The 17,520-nt window shown below is 42.0% G+C and overlaps 1 protein-coding gene across 1 annotated transcript in view; it reads right to left on the bottom strand.

The window, feature by feature from the left end:
- The window catches only part of LOC113586059 (uncharacterized), a 29,805-nt gene that overhangs the window by 4,639 nt on the left and 7,646 nt on the right, over nt 1-17,520 (bottom strand). Inside the window, exons 21-29 of the mRNA XM_081710087.1 lie at nt 17,196-17,306; nt 16,925-17,104; nt 16,597-16,836; nt 16,336-16,492; nt 16,101-16,229; nt 15,475-15,622; nt 10,988-11,031; nt 10,673-10,897; nt 32-10,519 (exon numbers count right to left, since the gene is read on the bottom strand). Coding sequence (XP_081566213.1) covers nt 32-10,519; nt 10,673-10,897; nt 10,988-11,031; nt 15,475-15,622; nt 16,101-16,229; nt 16,336-16,492; nt 16,597-16,836; nt 16,925-17,104; nt 17,196-17,306 — 11,722 coding nt within the window. The remainder of the gene's footprint in view (nt 1-31; nt 10,520-10,672; nt 10,898-10,987; nt 11,032-15,474; nt 15,623-16,100; nt 16,230-16,335; nt 16,493-16,596; nt 16,837-16,924; nt 17,105-17,195; nt 17,307-17,520) is intronic.

Here is a 17,520-nt window from a genome sequence, read left to right as displayed (position 1 = left end):
GTGTGTGTGTGTAGAGGATTCGAACTCCTACCTGGTTGAACATCTGTGCCATTTATGAAGCAACATACTCTCTTAGTTGACATGAAAGGTAATGTAATAGTGATATTTGACAGTGTTTGAGGTATAGTTGCGATACTAGTCTCAGTTGTAGGTGCAGATGTGGAGGCTGTACTAAATTTTGTAACAGGAGTTGTTGAGACAGCAGACGTTACTATCACTTGGGGCTCAGTTTTTAAAGGTACAGTACTTCCAGTTATAACTTCATGTGTTGTCATTGAAGTTTCAGCAGTTCTTGCTGCAGCAGTGGTTTCTGTTGGTGGTGTTGTTGTTTCTAAAGCTCTGGTGGTGAATTCAGGAGTTCCGGGTGTTGTCTGTGTCACAGTCGTTGGTTTGGAGCCCGTGGAAATGGATGGTGTAGACGCCATACTGGGAGCCGTTGTTTCTGTTGATGCTGGAAGAGATGTGGTGATCTCAGGAGCACCGGTAGTATATGATGTTTGAACTCCTATTGTTGCAGCAGTGGTTTCTTTTGGTGGTGTTTCTAATCTTGGAGTGGTGAATTCAGGTGGTGTTGGTGGTACTGCTGTAGATTTCGTAATGATGGAACTCTGAGAGGTGGTTACTTCTGGTGTCTCGGGTGTTGTCTTTACAGCACCAGTGATCAAATGTGTTGTTTGTTCTGATAATGTGGATGGTTCTATTGCTGGGGTTTTTGATATTTCAGCTGTGGTTGTTGTAATAACAACTGTTGTTGATGGTACTACAGTAGATTCGGTGATGGTGGAAGGCTGAGTCGCAGTTATTACTGGTGTCTCTGTTGATTTTTCAGCAGCAGTGCTTGGCTGTGTTGGTTTTTCTGCGGATGTGGTACTCTCTTGGGCAGTAGGACTTGTGGCTTTAGTGCTTGTTTCAACAGATGTTACAACATGTACTGTGATAGGCTGTGGTGTTGTCTGTGTCACAGTCGTTGGTATGGAGCCCGTGGAAATGGATGGTGTAGACGCCAAACCCGGAGCCGCTGTTTCTGTTGATGCTGGAAGAGATGTGGTGATCTCAGGAGCACCGGTAGTAGATGATGTTTGAACTCCTATTGTTGCAGCAGTGGTTTCTTTTGGTGGTGTTTCTAATCTTGGTGTGGTGAATTCAGGTGGTGTTGGTGGTACTGCTGTAGATTTGGTAATGATGGAACTCTGAGAGGTGGTTACTTCTGGTGTCTCGGGTGTTGTCTTTACAGCACCAGTGATCAAATGTGTTGTTTGTTCTGATAATGTGGATGGTTCTTTTCCTGGGGTTTTTGATATTTCAGATGTGGTTGTTGTAATAACAACTGTTGTTGATGGTACTACAGTAGATTCGGTGATGGTGGAAGGCTGAGTCGCAGTTATTACTGGTGTCTCTGTTGATTTTTCAGCAGCAGTGCTTGGCTGTGTTGGTTTTTCTGCAGATGTGGTAGTCTCTTGAGCAGTAGGACTTGTGGCTTTAGTGCTTGTTTCAACAGATGTTACAACATTTGTTGTGATAGGCTGTGGTGTTGTCTGTGTCACAGTCGTTGGTATGGAGCCCGTGGAAATGGATGGTGTAGACGCCATACTGGGAGCCGTTGTTTCTGTTGATGCTGAAAGAGATGTGGTGATCTCAGGAGCACCGGTAGTAGATGATATTTCAACTCTTCTTGTTGCAGCAGTAGTTTCTTTTGGTGGTGTTTCTAATCTTGGAGTGGGGAATTCAGGTGGTGTTGGTGGTACTGCTGTAGATTTGGTAATGATGGAACTCTGAGAGGTGGTTACTTCTGGTGTCTCGGGTGTTGTCTTTGCAGCACCAGTGATCAAATGTGTTGTTTGTTCTGATAGTGTGGATGGTTCTTTTCCTGGGGTTTTTGATATTTCAGCTGTGGTTGTTGTAATAACAACTGTTGTTGATGGTACTACAGTAGATTCGGTGATGGTGGAAGGCTGAGTCGCAGTTATTACTGGTGTCTCTTTTGATTTTTCAGCAGCAGTGCTTGGCTGTGTTGGTTTTTCTGCAGATGTGGTAGTCTCTTGAGCAGTAGGACTTGTGGCTTTAGTGCTTGTTTCAACAGATGTTACAACATTTGTTGTGATAGGCTGTGGTGTTGTCTGTGTCACAGTCGTTGGTATGGAGCCCGTGGAAATGGATGGTGTAGACGCCAAACCGGGAGTCGCTGTTTCTGTTGATGCTGGAAGAGATGTGGTGATCTCAGGAGCACCGGTAGTAGATGATGTTTGAACTCCTATTGTTGCAGCAGTGGTTTCTTTTGGTGGTGTTTCTAATCTTGGAGTGGTGAATTCAGGTGGTGTTGGTGGTACTGCTGTAGATTTGGTAATGATGGAACTCTGAGAGGTGGTTACTTCTGGTGTCTCGGGTGTTGTCTTTACAACACCAGTGATCAAATGTGTTGTTTGTTCTGATAGTGTGGATGGTTCTTTTCCTGGGGTTTTTGATATTTCAGCTGTGGTTGTTGTAATAACAACTGTTGTTGATGGTACTACAGTAGATTCGGTGATGGTGGAAGGCTGAGTCGCAGTTATTACTGGTGTCTCTTTTGATTTTTCAGCAGCAGTGCTTGGCTGTGTTGGTTTTTCTGCGGATGTGGTAGTCTCTTGAGCAGTAGGACTTGTGGCTTTAGTGCTTGTTTCAACAGATGTTACAACATTTGTTGTGATAGGCTGTGATGTTGTCTGTGTCACAGTCGTTGGTATGGAGCCCGTGGAAATGGATGGTGTAGACGCCAAACCGGGAGTCGCTGTTTCTGTTGATGCTGGAAGAGATGTGGTGATCTCAGGAGCACCGGTAGTAGATGATGTTTGAACTCCTATTGTTGCAGCAGTGGTTTCTTTTGGTGGTGTTTCTAATCTTGGAGTGGTGAATTCAGGTGGTGTTGGTGGTACTGCTGTAGATTTGGTAATGATGGAACTCTGAGAGGTGGTTACTTCTGGTGTCTCGGGTGTTGTCTTTACAACACCAGTGATCAAATGTGTTGTTTGTTCTGATAGTGTGGATGGTTCTTTTCCTGGGGTTTTTGATATTTCAGCTGTGGTTGTTGTAATAACAACTGTTGTTGATGGTACTACAGTAGATTCGGTGATGGTGGAAGGCTGAGTCGCAGTTATTACTGGTGTCTCTTTTGATTTTTCAGCAGCAGTGCTTGGCTGTGTTGGTTTTTCTGCGGATGTGGTAGTCTCTTGAGCAGTAGGACTTGTGGCTTTAGTGCTTGTTTCAACAGATGTTACAACATTTGTTGTGATAGGCTGTGATGTTGTCTGTGTCACAGTCGTTGGTATGGAGCCCGTGGAAATGGATGGTGTAGACGCCAAACCGGGAGTCGCTGTTTCTGTTGATGCTGGAAGAGATGTGGTGATCTCAGGAGCACCGGTAGTAGATGATGTTTGAACTCCTATTGTTGCAGCAGTGGTTTCTTTTGGTGGTGTTTCTAATCTTGGAGTGGTGAATTCAGGTGGTGTTGGTGGTACTGCTGTAGATTTGGTAATGATGGAACTCTGAGAGGTGGTTACTTCTGGTGTCTCGGGTGTTGTCTTTACAACACCAGTGATCAAATGTGTTGTTTGTTCTGATAGTGTGGATGGTTCTTTTCCTGGGGTTTTTGATATTTCAGCTGTGGTTGTTGTAATAACAACTGTTGTTGATGGTACTACAGTAGATTCGGTGATGGTGGAAGGCTGAGTCGCAGTTATTACTGGTGTCTCTTTTGATTTTTCAGCAGCAGTGCTTGGCTGTGTTGGTTTTTCTGCGGATGTGGTAGTCTCTTGAGCAGTAGGACTTGTGGCTTTAGTGCTTGTTTCAACAGATGTTACAACATTTGTTGTGATAGGCTGTGGTGTTGTCTGTGTCACAGTCGTTGGTATGGAGCCCGTGGAAATGGATGGTGTAGACGCCAAACCGGGAGTCGCTGTTTCTGTTGATGCTGGAAGAGATGTGGTGATCTCAGGAGCACCGGTAGTAGATGATGTTTGAACTCCTATTGTTGCAGCAGTGGTTTCTTTTGGTGGTGTTTCTAATCTTGGAGTGGTGAATTCAGGTGGTGTTGGTGGTACTGCTGTAGATTTGGTAATGATGGAACTCTGAGAGGTGGTTACTTCTGGTGTCTCGGGTGTTGTCTTTACAACACCAGTGATCAAATGTGTTGTTTGTTCTGATAGTGTGGATGGTTCTTTTCCTGGGGTTTTTGATATTTCAGCTGTGGTTGTTGTAATAACAACTGTTGTTGATGGTACTACAGTAGATTCGGTGATGGTGGAAGGCTGAGTCGCAGTTATTACTGGTGTCTCTTTTGATTTTTCAGCAGCAGTGCTTGGCTGTGTTGGTTTTTCTGCAGATGTGGTAGTCTCTTGAGCAGTAGGACTTGTGGCTTTAGTGCTTGTTTCAACAGATGTTACAACATTTGTTGTGATAGGCTGTGGTGTTGTCTGTGTCACAGTCGTTGGTATGGAGCCCGTGGAAATGGATGGTGTAGACGCCAAACCGGGAGTCGCTGTTTCTGTTGATGCTGGAAGAGATGTGGTGATCTCAGGAGCACCGGTAGTAGATGATGTTTGAACTCCTATTGTTGCAGCAGTGGTTTCTTTTGGTGGTGTTTCTAATCTTGGAGTGGTGAATTCAGGTGGTGTTGGTGGTACTGCTGTAGATTTGGTAATGATGGAACTCTGAGAGGTGGTTACTTCTGGTGTCTCGGGTGTTGTCTTTACAGCACCAGTGATCAAATGTGTTGTTTGTTCTGATAGTGTGGATGGTTCTTTTCCTGGGGTTTTTGATATTTCAGCTGTGGTTGTTGTAATAACAACTGTTGTTGATGGTACTACAGTAGATTCGGTGATGGTGGAAGGCTGAGTCGCAGTTATTACTGGTGTCTCTTTTGATTTTTCAGCAGCAGTGCTTGGCTGTGTTGGTTTTTCTGCGGATGTGGTAGTCTCTTGAGCAGTAGGACTTGTGGCTTTAGTGCTTGTTTCAACAGATGTTACAACATTTGTTGTGATAGGCTGTGGTGTTGTCTGTGTCACAGTCGTTGGTATGGAGCCCGTGGAAATGGATGGTGTAGACGCCAAACCGGGAGTCGCTGTTTCTGTTGATGGTGGAAGAGATGTGGTGATCTCAGGAGCACCGGTAGTATATGATGTTTGAACTCCTATTGTTGCAGCAGTGGTTTCTTTTGGTGGTGTTTCTAATCTTGGAGTGGTGAATTCAGGTGGTGTTGGTGGTACTGCTGTAGATTTGGTAATGATGGAACTCTGAGAGGTGGTTACTTCTGGTGTCTCGGGTGTTGTCTTTACAGCACCAGTGATCAAATGTGTTGTTTGTTCTGATAGTGTGGATGGTTCTTTTCCTGGGGTTTTTGATATTTCAGCTGTGGTTGTTGTAATAACAACTGTTGTTGATGGTACTACAGTAGATTCGGTGATGGTGGAAGGCTGAGTCGCAGTTATTACTGGTGTCTCTTTTGATTTTTCAGCAGCAGTGCTTGGCTGTGTTGGTTTTTCTGCGGATGTGGTAGTCTCTTGAGCAGTAGGACTTGTGGCTTTAGTGCTTGTTTCAACAGATGTTACAACATTTGTTGTGATAGGCTGTGGTGTTGTCTGTGTCACAGTCGTTGGTATGGAGCCCGTGGAAATGGATGGTGTAGACGCCAAACCGGGAGTCGCTGTTTCTGTTGATGGTGGAAGAGATGTGGTGATCTCAGGAGCACCGGTAGTATATGATGTTTGAACTCCTATTGTTGCAGCAGTGGTTTCTTTTGGTGGTGTTTCTAATCTTGGAGTGGTGAATTCAGGTGGTGTTGGTGGTACTGCTGTTGATTTGGTAATGATGGAACTCTGAGAGGTGGTTACTTCTGGTGTCTCGGGTGTTGTCTTTACAGCACCAGTGATCAAATGTGTTGTTTGTTCTGATAGTGTGGATGGTTCTTTTCCTGGGGTTTTTGATATTTCAGCTGTGGTTGTTGTAATAACAACTGTTGTTGATGGTACTACAGTAGATTCGGTGATGGTGGAAGGCTGAGTCCCAGTTATTACTGGTGTCTCTTTTGATTTTTCAGCAGCAGTGCTTGGCTGTGTTGGTTTTTCTGCGGATGTGGTAGTCTCTTGAGCAGTAGGACTTGTGGCTTTAGTGCTTGTTTCAACAGATGTTACAACATTTGTTGTGATAGGCTGTGGTGTTGTCTGTGTCACAGTCGTTGGTATGGAGCCCGTGGAAATGGATGGTGTAGACGCCAAACCGGGAGTCGCTGTTTCTGTTGATGGTGGAAGAGATGTGGTGATCTCAGGAGCACCGGTAGTATATGATGTTTGAACTCCTATTGTTGCAGCAGTGGTTTCTTTTGGTGGTGTTTCTAATCTTGGAGTGGTGAATTCAGGTGGTGTTGGTGGTACTGCTGTAGATTTGGTAATGATGGAACTCTGAGAGGTGGTTACTTCTGGTGTCTCGGGTGTTGTCTTTACAACACCAGTGATCAAATGTGTTGTTTGTTCTGATAGTGTGGATGGTTCTTTTCCTGGGGTTTTTGATATTTCAGCTGTGGTTGTTGTAATAACAACTGTTGTTGATGGTACTACAGTAGATTCGGTGATGGTGGAAGGCTGAGTCGCAGTTATTACTGGTGTCTCTTTTGATTTTTCAGCAGCAGTGCTTGGCTGTGTTGGTTTTTCTGCGGATGTGGTAGTCTCTTGAGCAGTAGGACTTGTGGCTTTAGTGCTTGTTTCAACAGATGTTACAACATTTGTTGTGATAGGCTGTGGTGTTGTCTGTGTCACAGTCGTTGGTATGGAGCCCGTGGAAATGGATGGTGTAGACGCCAAACCGGGAGTCGCTGTTTCTGTTGATGGTGGAAGAGATGTGGTGATCTCAGGAGCACCGGTAGTAGATGATGTTTCAACTCTTCTTGTTGCAGCAGTGGTTTCTTTTGGTGGTGTTTCTAATCTTGGAGTGGTGAATTCAGGTGGTGTTGGTGGTACTGCTGTAGATTTGGTAATGATGGAACTCTGAGAGGTGGTTACTTCTGGTGTCTCGGGTGTTGTCTTTACAGCACCAGTGATCAAATGTGTTGTTTGTTTTGATAATGTGTCTGGTTCTTTTCCTGGGGTTTTTGATATTTCAGCTGTGGTTGTTGTAATAACAACTGTTGTTGATGGTACTACAGTAGATTCGGTGATGGTGGAAGGCTGAGTCGCAGTTATTACTGGTGTCTCTTTTGATTTTTCAGCAGCAGTGCTTGGCTGTGTTGGTTTTTCTGCGGATGTGGTAGTCTCTTGAGCAGTAGGACTTGTGGCTTTAGTGCTTGTTTCAACAGATGTTACAACATTTGTTGTGATAGGCTGTGGTGTTGTCTGTGTCACAGTCGTTGGTATGGAGCCCGTGGAAATGGATGGTGTAGACGCCAAACCGGGACCCGCTGTTTCTGTTGATGCTGGAAGAGATGTGGTGATCTCAGGAGCACCGGTAGTAGATGATGTTTCAACTCTTCTTGTTGCAGCAGTGGTTTCTTTTGGTGGTGTTTCTAATCTTGGAGTGGTGAATTCAGGTGGTGTTGGTGGTACTGCTGTAGATTTGGTAATGATGGAACTCTGAGAGGTGGTTACTTCTGGTGTCTCGGGTGTTGTCTTTACAGCACCAGTGATCAAATGTGTTGTTTGTTCTGATAATGTGGATGGTTCTTTTCCTGGGGTTTTTGATATTTCAGCTGTGGTTGTTGTAATAACAACTGTTGTTGATGGTACTACAGTAGATTCGGTGATGGTGGAAGGCTGAGTCCCAGTTATTACTGGTGTCTCTTTTGATTTTTCAGCAGCAGTGCTTGGCTGTGTTGGTTTTTCTGCAGATGTGGTAGTCTCTTGAGCAGTAGGACTTGTGGCTTTAGTGCTTGTTTCAACAGATGTTACAACATTTGTTGTGATAGGCTGTGGTGTTGTCTGTGTCACAGTCGTTGGTATGGAGCCCGTGGAAATGGATGGTGTAGACGCCAAACCGGGAGTCGCTGTTTCTGTTGATGGTGGAAGAGATGTGGTGATCTCAGGAGCACCGGTGGTATATGATGTTTGAACTCCTATTGTTGCAGCAGTGGTTTCTTTTGGTGGTGTTTCTAATCTTGGAGTGGTGAATTCAGGTGGTGTTGGTGGTACTGCTGTAGATTTGGTAATGATGGAACTCTGAGAGGTGGTTACTTCTGGTGTCTCGGGTGTTGTCTTTACAACACCAGTGATCAAATGTGTTGTTTGTTCTGATAGTGTGGATGGTTCTTTTCCTGGGGTTTTTGATATTTCAGCTGTGGTTGTTGTAATAACAACTGTTGTTGATGGTACTACAGTAGATTCGGTGATGGTGGAAGGCTGAGTCGCAGTTATTACTGGTGTCTCTTTTGATTTTTCAGCAGCAGTGCTTGGCTGTGTTGGTTTTTCTGCGGATGTGGTAGTCTCTTGAGCAGTAGGACTTGTGGCTTTAGTGCTTGTTTCAACAGATGTTACAACATTTGTTGTGATAGGCTGTGGTGTTGTCTGTGTCACAGTCGTTGGTATGGAGCCCGTGGAAATGGATGGTGTAGACGCCAAACCGGGAGTCGCTGTTTCTGTTGATGGTGGAAGAGATGTGGTGATCTCAGGAGCACCGGTAGTATATGATGTTTGAACTCCTATTGTTGCAGCAGTGGTTTCTTTTGGTGGTGTTTCTAATCTTGGAGTGGTGAATTCAGGTGGTGTTGGTGGTACTGCTGTAGATTTGGTAATGATGGAACTCTGAGAGGTGGTTACTTCTGGTGTCTCGGGTGTTGTCTTTACAACACCAGTGATCAAATGTGTTGTTTGTTCTGATAGTGTGGATGGTTCTTTTCCTGGGGTTTTTGATATTTCAGCTGTGGTTGTTGTAATAACAACTGTTGTTGATGGTACTACAGTAGATTCGGTGATGGTGGAAGGCTGAGTCGCAGTTATTACTGGTGTCTCTTTTGATTTTTCAGCAGCAGTGCTTGGCTGTGTTGGTTTTTCTGCGGATGTGGTAGTCTCTTGAGCAGTAGGACTTGTGGCTTTAGTGCTTGTTTCAACAGATGTTACAACATTTGTTGTGATAGGCTGTGGTGTTGTCTGTGTCACAGTCGTTGGTATGAAGCCCGTGGAAATGGATGGTGTAGACGCCAAACCGGGACCCGCTGTTTCTGTTGATGCTGGAAGAGATGTGGTGATCTCAGGAGCACCGGTAGTAGATGATGTTTCAACTCTTCTTGTTGCAGCAGTGGTTTCTTTTGGTGGTGTTTCTAATCTTGGAGTGGTGAATTCAGGTGGTGTTGGTGGTACTGCTGTAGATTTGGTAATGATGGAACTCTGAGAGGTGGTTACTTCTGGTGTCTCGGGTGTTGTCTTTACAGCACCAGTGATCAAATGTGTTGTTTGTTCTGATAATGTGGATGGTTCTTTTCCTGGGGTTTTTGATATTTCAGCTGTGGTTGTTGTAATAACAACTGTTGTTGATGGTACTACAGTAGATTCGGTGATGGTGGAAGGCTGAGTCCCAGTTATTACTGGTGTCTCTTTTGATTTTTCAGCAGCAGTGCTTGGCTGTGTTGGTTTTTCTGCAGATGTGGTAGTCTCTTGAGCAGTAGGACTTGTGGCTTTAGTGCTTGTTTCAACAGATGTTACAACATTTGTTGTGATAGGCTGTGGTGTTGTCTGTGTCACAGTCGTTGGTATGGAGCCCGTGGAAATGGATGGTGTAGACGCCAAACCGGGAGTCGCTGTTTCTGTTGATGGTGGAAGAGATGTGGTGATCTCAGGAGCACCGGTAGTATATGATGTTTGAACTCCTATTGTTGCAGCAGTGGTTTCTTTTGGTGGTGTTTCTAATCTTGGAGTGGTGAATTCAGGTGGTGTTGGTGGTACTGCTGTAGATTTGGTAATGATGGAACTCTGAGAGGTGGTTACTTCTGGTGTCTCGGGTGTTGTCTTTACAACACCAGTGATCAAATGTGTTGTTTGTTCTGATAGTGTGGATGGTTCTTTTCCTGGGGTTTTTGATATTTCAGCTGTGGTTGTTGTAATAACAACTGTTGTTGATGGTACTACAGTAGATTCGGTGATGGTGGAAGGCTGAGTCCCAGTTATTACTGGTGTCTCTTTTGATTTTTCAGCAGCAGTGCTTGGCTGTGTTGGTTTTTCTGCAGATGTGGTAGTCTCTTGAGCAGTAGGACTTGTGGCTTTAGTGCTTGTTTCAACAGATGTTACAACATTTGTTGTGATAGGCTGTGGTGTTGTCTGTGTCACAGTCGTTGGTATGGAGCCCGTGGAAATGGATGGTGTAGACGCCAAACCGGGAGTCGCTGTTTCTGTTGATGGTGGAAGAGATGTGGTGATCTCAGGAGCACCGGTAGTATATGATGTTTGAACTCCTATTGTTGCAGCAGTGGTTTCTTTTGGTGGTGTTTCTAATCTTGGAGTGGTGAATTCAGGTGGTGTTGGTGGTACTGCTGTAGATTTGGTAATGATGGAACTCTGAGAGGTGGTTACTTCTGGTGAATATAAAAATTGTATTAATCTTTATTATGCTAAATCTACACATGCAGTTCTTGCTTTGGCTCATACAGATATAAGAAATATATATTTCTGGTCAATACACATGAACAATTTAAACAGAATAGCCTTTTGTTTCTTAAGAATCACACCTGGTTTTGTAAAGACAAACACAGTTGTAGGCACTGGTGTGGTAGTCCATTTCTGTGTTGTGGTTACTGATGTTGGGGAAACTGTGGTTTCACAAGGTGTCAGTGTCCTTTTAATTGTTCCATTCTCAGAACAAACAGCTGTAATACAACCTCCAAGTCCATCTGTTGTGTGGTAAATGATTTCCCCATAATGGTGCATATTATTACTGTAGTGGCACATACAAGCTGCAAGAGCAGAATAAAGTTGCTTTTAGATGACTGATAACATTTACTTAAAAACAAACTGCAAATGTTTATATTATACAAAGAAATTACCCTGCACATCATGGTTGCATTTCTTTCCATTTGTTGTGCACCGACTAGCAGAAAAGAAACCAAATAATGTTTAATGCATGCTGCCAGATTGTATAGTCAAAAACAATGAAAGGATTTACAACAACCATCATTATAAATGTATTGCTAATAATAAAATACACCTACCACTGTGACAATAAATATTTGTTAATGTACTGTTTAATTATGAATGGCTTGATTATTGATAATGTGTGCTTTATAGTATATATATTTATAGTATTATCCTTCTTTTAACAGCATAGAGGTTTCTAGACAGATATCCTTTGCAAGCATTAAATATCAAACCTGTGCCTCTGCAAAGAAAAAAATGTTACAACCTTTTAATTTGTCTCTTATTTCCTGCTTCAGTATGATAGAATTTTACCCAATGATTATTTAAAAAATAAATAAATAAAAACTATGCATCATATTTTAAGTGTTACTATACTAATCTGTTTCTAGTATGTCTACCTTTTGTCTTTTACAGCATTTTTAATTTTAGTAACATTTCAGTGGGACAGTGTCTTCTTGTAAATATCTTTCAGCTTTACTAAAAACCAGCCTTGCTAATGGTTGTCTAATGTCCACCACACATCTTTTTTCTTACTAAAAGTGTATGATATTAGCTACCTGTACAATTAATCACAAGTCTCCTGATTTCATTTTTTATGTTGATACAGCCTCAGACAAAAAAGCACTGAATTCATGCAATTTAAGCATTTTTGACTTGACTCAGAAACAGTTTCTTGCACAATCATGGTCACATATTAGATTTAGTCATGCTATGAGATTTATGTTTCAGTATAACTGAAATTGTGGCTGTTGCACTTTCTAATCACTATCGCATATCTACTTCTATTGACTTTAAAGACAGTGTAACCAAAATTAAGAAAAACGGTATTTTACTACATTAAGAGCTGCATTTTTTACCTATGTGTTACAATATAGATATTCTTTATATGTAAATTCAACAGTGCACAATATGGTTAGCCATTTTAATGGTTGGTTGAGATTTGCTCTAAATAGTTTGGCACCAGAAATGAGGGAAATGAATGAATATATCAATTGAAAAGGGTATTGTTTTAAAGGCAATGGCAATGGAAGAAAATCTAACTAGCTATTCACTGTAACCTTCTTAGAAATCATATTAACAATAATAGCAACGTAGACCGAACAGAGACCAGCCACCCATCATGGACAGCCTAAATCTGGGGACAGTGAGGAGACCTGAATCAGAGGACCTTAATGAGCCAGATGGAATGTACAGATGGAGTAAGTTAGCAATATAAGAGGCCACAAGGCCATGGAGTGCTTTAATGGAAATAATAATTTTTTATTGAATATGTTTAACTATGGGTAACCAGTGTAACTGTTGAAGGATGGGGATGATATGCAACGATTTCTTAGAGGGGACCAAGACTTGGGCTGCAGCATTTTGTATATGCTGAATGGGGCAGAGAGACTTAGAGGGTAAACCATAGAGATGTGAATTGCAATAATCTAACCTAGAGGTAAGGAATGCTGAACCAGGATCTCAGAGTCTTTAAGCGTCACCATTAAACACAGGTGGGCAATTTTGCAAAGATGGAAGTATGTAGACTTAGTCAGCAATTTCATTTGTAGTTCGAATGACAGACACAGGTCAAAAAGAATTCCAAGGTTCGGTGCAGTGGTGGAGGGGCTAATAGGAGTGTTGTTGACAACCAGTGCAGTGTTGGAAAATGAAGAAATAACAGATTTAGTGCCTATTAATAGAAATTAGGTCTTGTGCGCATTAGCTGTAAAAAATTTGAACAAAGTCAGGAATTTAGATATTGAATACAAGAGGTCAGGGAATTGGTCAGAAAGATAAATATTCCCCAACATTTTTGCATCCTCAGCATAGCAATGAAATTTAAGCTTGCGATGATGAATGATATAACAAAGGGGCAGGATGTACATGATAAAAAGCAGATCCTTGGAGAATACTCTGACTAACAATGTTGGTGTTGGATTTATGCTTCCCTATACAAAATATTTGGTGCTTATGGGTTAGATACAATTTAAAACAGGACAGAACCGTGCCAGTAAATCCAACTGGAAAGTCATGAAATTAAAATGGTATGGTTAATTGTGTCAAAAGCTGCAGTGACGTGAAGTAATAACAGGATGGCAGTGGAACCAGAGTCAGAGTACAGAAGAAGATAATTGAAAATATAAAGAAGAGTTGTTTCGATGCTATGATGGGGGCATAAGCCTGAGTGAAAAGTCTCACAGAGATTGGTGGAGTTTAGAGAGTCAACCAGCTCGGATGCCATGACTCTCTCTATGACATTGAAGGCAAACAGCAAATTGGATGAGTCTGAAATTTTCTATGGCTGAACTATCAAGTCCTGATTTCTTAATAATGGGGGTGACAGTTGCTACTTTCAGAGCAGGGGGAGGTTGGAAGCGAAAGATTGATCATGCGACAGATAGGATAAGAAATGTTGGGGTGACAACACTTTAAGGGCATTTTCACACTTGTCCTGAATACTTAATTCATTTGACTAAATGGTCAGAGTATGCAAGGGAATGCACATGCAATACACTTTTCTTAACTTAATGTTCAAGGCATCTGCCAGTGCTAATAAGCCGAAAAGGACAGAGGCTCGACAGCAGAGATGTTACGATAAGCGAGACCTTAGAAGAGGGTTTTGAATAGGGACAAGAGAGCATAGCAGTGATTAGTTTATGATCTGAAGTGCCAGCATATAAACTGGAAACAAGAGTTTACAACAGTAGGGCAAATTACATCCAAAATATGACCATGCATATGGGTAAGGAAGTCAAAAGGTTGCGTTAAACCAAAACAATTTAGCAGAGCCACAAAGTCCATAAATAAGGAGGACACCGAATCCAGATGAATATTGAAGTCAACAAGAACAACCAGAGTCTTAGTAAAAGGAACTGATACTATTCAGCACTTTACTGAATTCTGACTGGAATTCAGTTGCAGAACATTTAGGGTGCCAATATACAAGTAAAAATTATAGAGGTAGTGGTGTTAGACACCTTAAGCGCCATAAGTTCAAAAGAAAATGTCTCCTGAAGTTTACAAAAGCTGAGTCTCAACTTCATGAAATATGACCGCCAGGCCACCACCCTACCCAATGGCCTGAGGGTACAAAGGTAACTGTAGCCCAGAGGAGTGGACCTGTAAAGGTAATTGAAGCCCTGAGGAGTGGCCACATTCAGATAGATGTATTCATCCAGCACTTGCCAGGTTTCAGTTAAGAAGAGTAGATCCAGTTTGTAGTGACCAGTGAGTTCATGAAGCAATGCAGTTTTGTCCTTAAGAGATCCACAAGCAAGGCTAGGTTAACCATGCATGAGGACACAGAGGGGGAAGAACCAGACTGCAGCAAGTCATTTGATTAAGGAAGAGCACAAAGAACACTGATATCCATTCCCTGGCTAGTTCCTCCAATAGTCCAGAGAGTAGGAATACTGGTGTCTGAAGATCAGAAGGTAGTAGGTTTGCATTTTGTCCACTGATGGATGTAGCGAGGTCATCTAGCGATACCAATGGAGCTGCAGGGGTTGTAAACAGACGTGTTGAGACGTAGGTGGGATCATAAACAGTGATGATCTGATGATGAGTAGGTAAACTGAAGTCCATCAAAGTAGTCAGATAGTCAATGCGTAGCGGAGCCCAGGCCAAGGATGTCAAAAAGGCAAACCACAAAAAAAAAGAAACCCTGAAAAGCGTATAGTTGCCAGTGCAACTCCTACTCACTGAATGCAATGCTAGCGCTACGTTAAACAAACACCACAACCCAACACCTCTCAATCAGTTCAACGGCAAGCAAAAGTTGACAGCTAGCAGCCGAGTCAGAGAGAAGCCAATCTCACTCAACACAGCTGCAGAGGACGGATAGGGAAGTGTGAAGAGGGCTCGCAGCCACCGCAAAAGCAGCTGGTGGTGTGTACACAGTGGACAAATTGTGGAAGCTGCACTAGCGTGCAGACCCTCCATAGCAGGCAGCAGAGTATCCACAGAGGATGACAGTAGAAAAAGCACAATTATATCCAGTAGCAAACGGATAACACTATCCACTGTCAGTATTGAAAAGTGAAACCACAGTTTTGCTCAGGAATACCAATGACAGGCGGTATTAAAGGCAGGGAAAGGAAAAAATTAAAAAAGTAAACCCGGGGAGGAGCAGCAGCACAGACGCACATAGCGTTCCCGCACCCGGAAATATTCAAATTCCCTTCTTTAATATTCAAGACTCTGTGAAACCTATTCATGCTCTTTGTTTCTTTGTTTTTTTTCCTGCATTACAATAGTCGAGGTGAAAAAAATACATAATATTCAATAAAATATACAGTATACAATACAATTTTCTAGCATTGAGTAGCATCATTATAAAACTGTATTTCTTATACAGATGATTTAATAAGTAAGTGCATGATTACACAAAATAGACATGCTTAAATAGACATACCATGTCTCGCAGTTATTCGTAGATGGGATTGTTTTGCCAATCTTATATTGCTGCATTCCGTCATAGCACCCACATTGTTCTTGTGCCACACATTTCATGTTATCTTCATCAAAGAAGGGGAGTTCAGCTGGGCAATTGGGATAGCAACCTGCAAAGAAGGAGCAATCAGTAGGATTGTAATTTTGATAGCATGCACTCTCTAACAATTAATTAATTGGAAGGTCTTTTGTCCTATATTAATCCAAATATATACACAGTATTGCACAAAAATAATATTTACTATACACCATAACCTTCTCTAACCTTTAACATATTTTTTGTGCACTGTATATGCACTCTATAATTGGTATTTAAAAATATACTAAAAAAAAATTTCATAGGTACCTATCCCCAGAAAACAAGAATTTAATTTGAAATGAGAAACAATGATTCACCTACATTCACCCAGTCGTGGCTGATGTGATGTTTAGGTGTGAAACCAATTATTATCATCTTTTCATTTTTCTGGTGGTTGGTATTACTCAAGTACACAAGCACTTCCAATACACAATATACTAACACTGCTGTCAGTCTGTTGATGGTATAATACTGTAGTAGCCATAGTTGTTATAAACATAAACTCCTACCTTCAAGGGCTGGAATATGAACAGAACAATTTCCTTGGGGGTTCCTGCAGGTCTTCATACAGGGGGCGCCACAAGGCTGGTAGTGCCACTCACACTCATCAGGAGGGTTGAAGTATTCACAGAACAGTGCTGCAAAAAACATCATGATTTAAAACTCAAGTGTTTGCACTTATTTAGTTTTAGGCATGATCTTAGAGTGGGTTAAAAGAAACTGAAATGGTTATCTGTGACTCACGGCAAACTTTAGGAGTTCTCCACTGAACACAGCTTCCAGCTGCATTACAGGCTTCTGCATATGCCGCTACAGCAGTACAGAAACACTCACAATCTCCACCGGTATTACAAGCACACGCATCGCTCACACAATTATCATAGTAAGTAGATGGGTCCACCTATGAATTTTGCAAATCAGAAAATCCAATGTGAATATCTGTTCACAGATTTGATATTCACTGACAAATTCATTTTTTACTAAGGTTATGTGTTTTGATGCTACCTGTGAATGGCAGCTTGAGAAGACATTGCTGTTTATAATGCTGCACTGTTTCTGTGCCCACGCTTCTCTGTAGGGATTACTGGTACACGGCTTTTGGATAGCCAATGCCTCTGGGCACATGGGTGAGAACTTCCAACTATTGCCAAAGTCCAGGCTATCAACTACAACTTCTTGGCTTCTTGTGGTGAAGTCATTGTTTGCATTGCCATCATAGTTTCCACACAGACCACATACATTTCCCTGTGAGTAAGGAAGTGAAAGACATCAATCCTGTATAGAGTTTAAATGTATGAAAATGCAATGGTCCACATAATGCACAATTACTCACATTAAAGTCAGGGCTCAGCTTGATATATATGCTCGTTTTCCTATCCCATATAATGATCAAACCATTGTCAGCCTCAATCACCAAGTAAATTCCCATGGTCCGAATTTGGTAAGGGATGTCCTCCCCTGTATTTCTTTGGACCAGTTGGTAGGTTCCATCACTCAATGTAATTTCATTGCTCTAGAAGACAATAATCTTTGCTAAGTGCATGTGTATTGCTGATTTATTCCATGGCAGAGCACTTGTGTGCACTAAGCTAAAGCTGACTCACCCCCAAGAAGATGTTGATAGCCTTGGAGCAAGTGGTGCCTGTGGTTCCACATGGAATGTTTACAGAGATTATTCTAAAAGTGCCATTGCCATTGCTGCTGCTACAGTAGTCCTGTAAATTATAAAAGGATTAGAGTCTAGCTATTGAACCTACAAATGATTAATCTTTGATGGTACTACAGTACACATACTTTAATACATATGCTCATCTACAATAGGAATACTGATTACACAGAGTATCACTATTCTAAATAAAATATAGCCAGAAATATTTAAGAAAGGAGATCACAAGGTTTCATTTGAGGCAAAATCACTTATTTTGCCTT

This window comes from Electrophorus electricus, chromosome 3, assembly GCF_041902795.1.
Source record: "Electrophorus electricus isolate QZ-2024a chromosome 3, ASM4190279v1, whole genome shotgun sequence".
Lineage (NCBI taxonomy): Eukaryota > Metazoa > Chordata > Actinopteri > Gymnotiformes > Gymnotidae > Electrophorus > Electrophorus electricus.
This window is presented reverse-complemented; position numbering and strand designations above follow the sequence as displayed.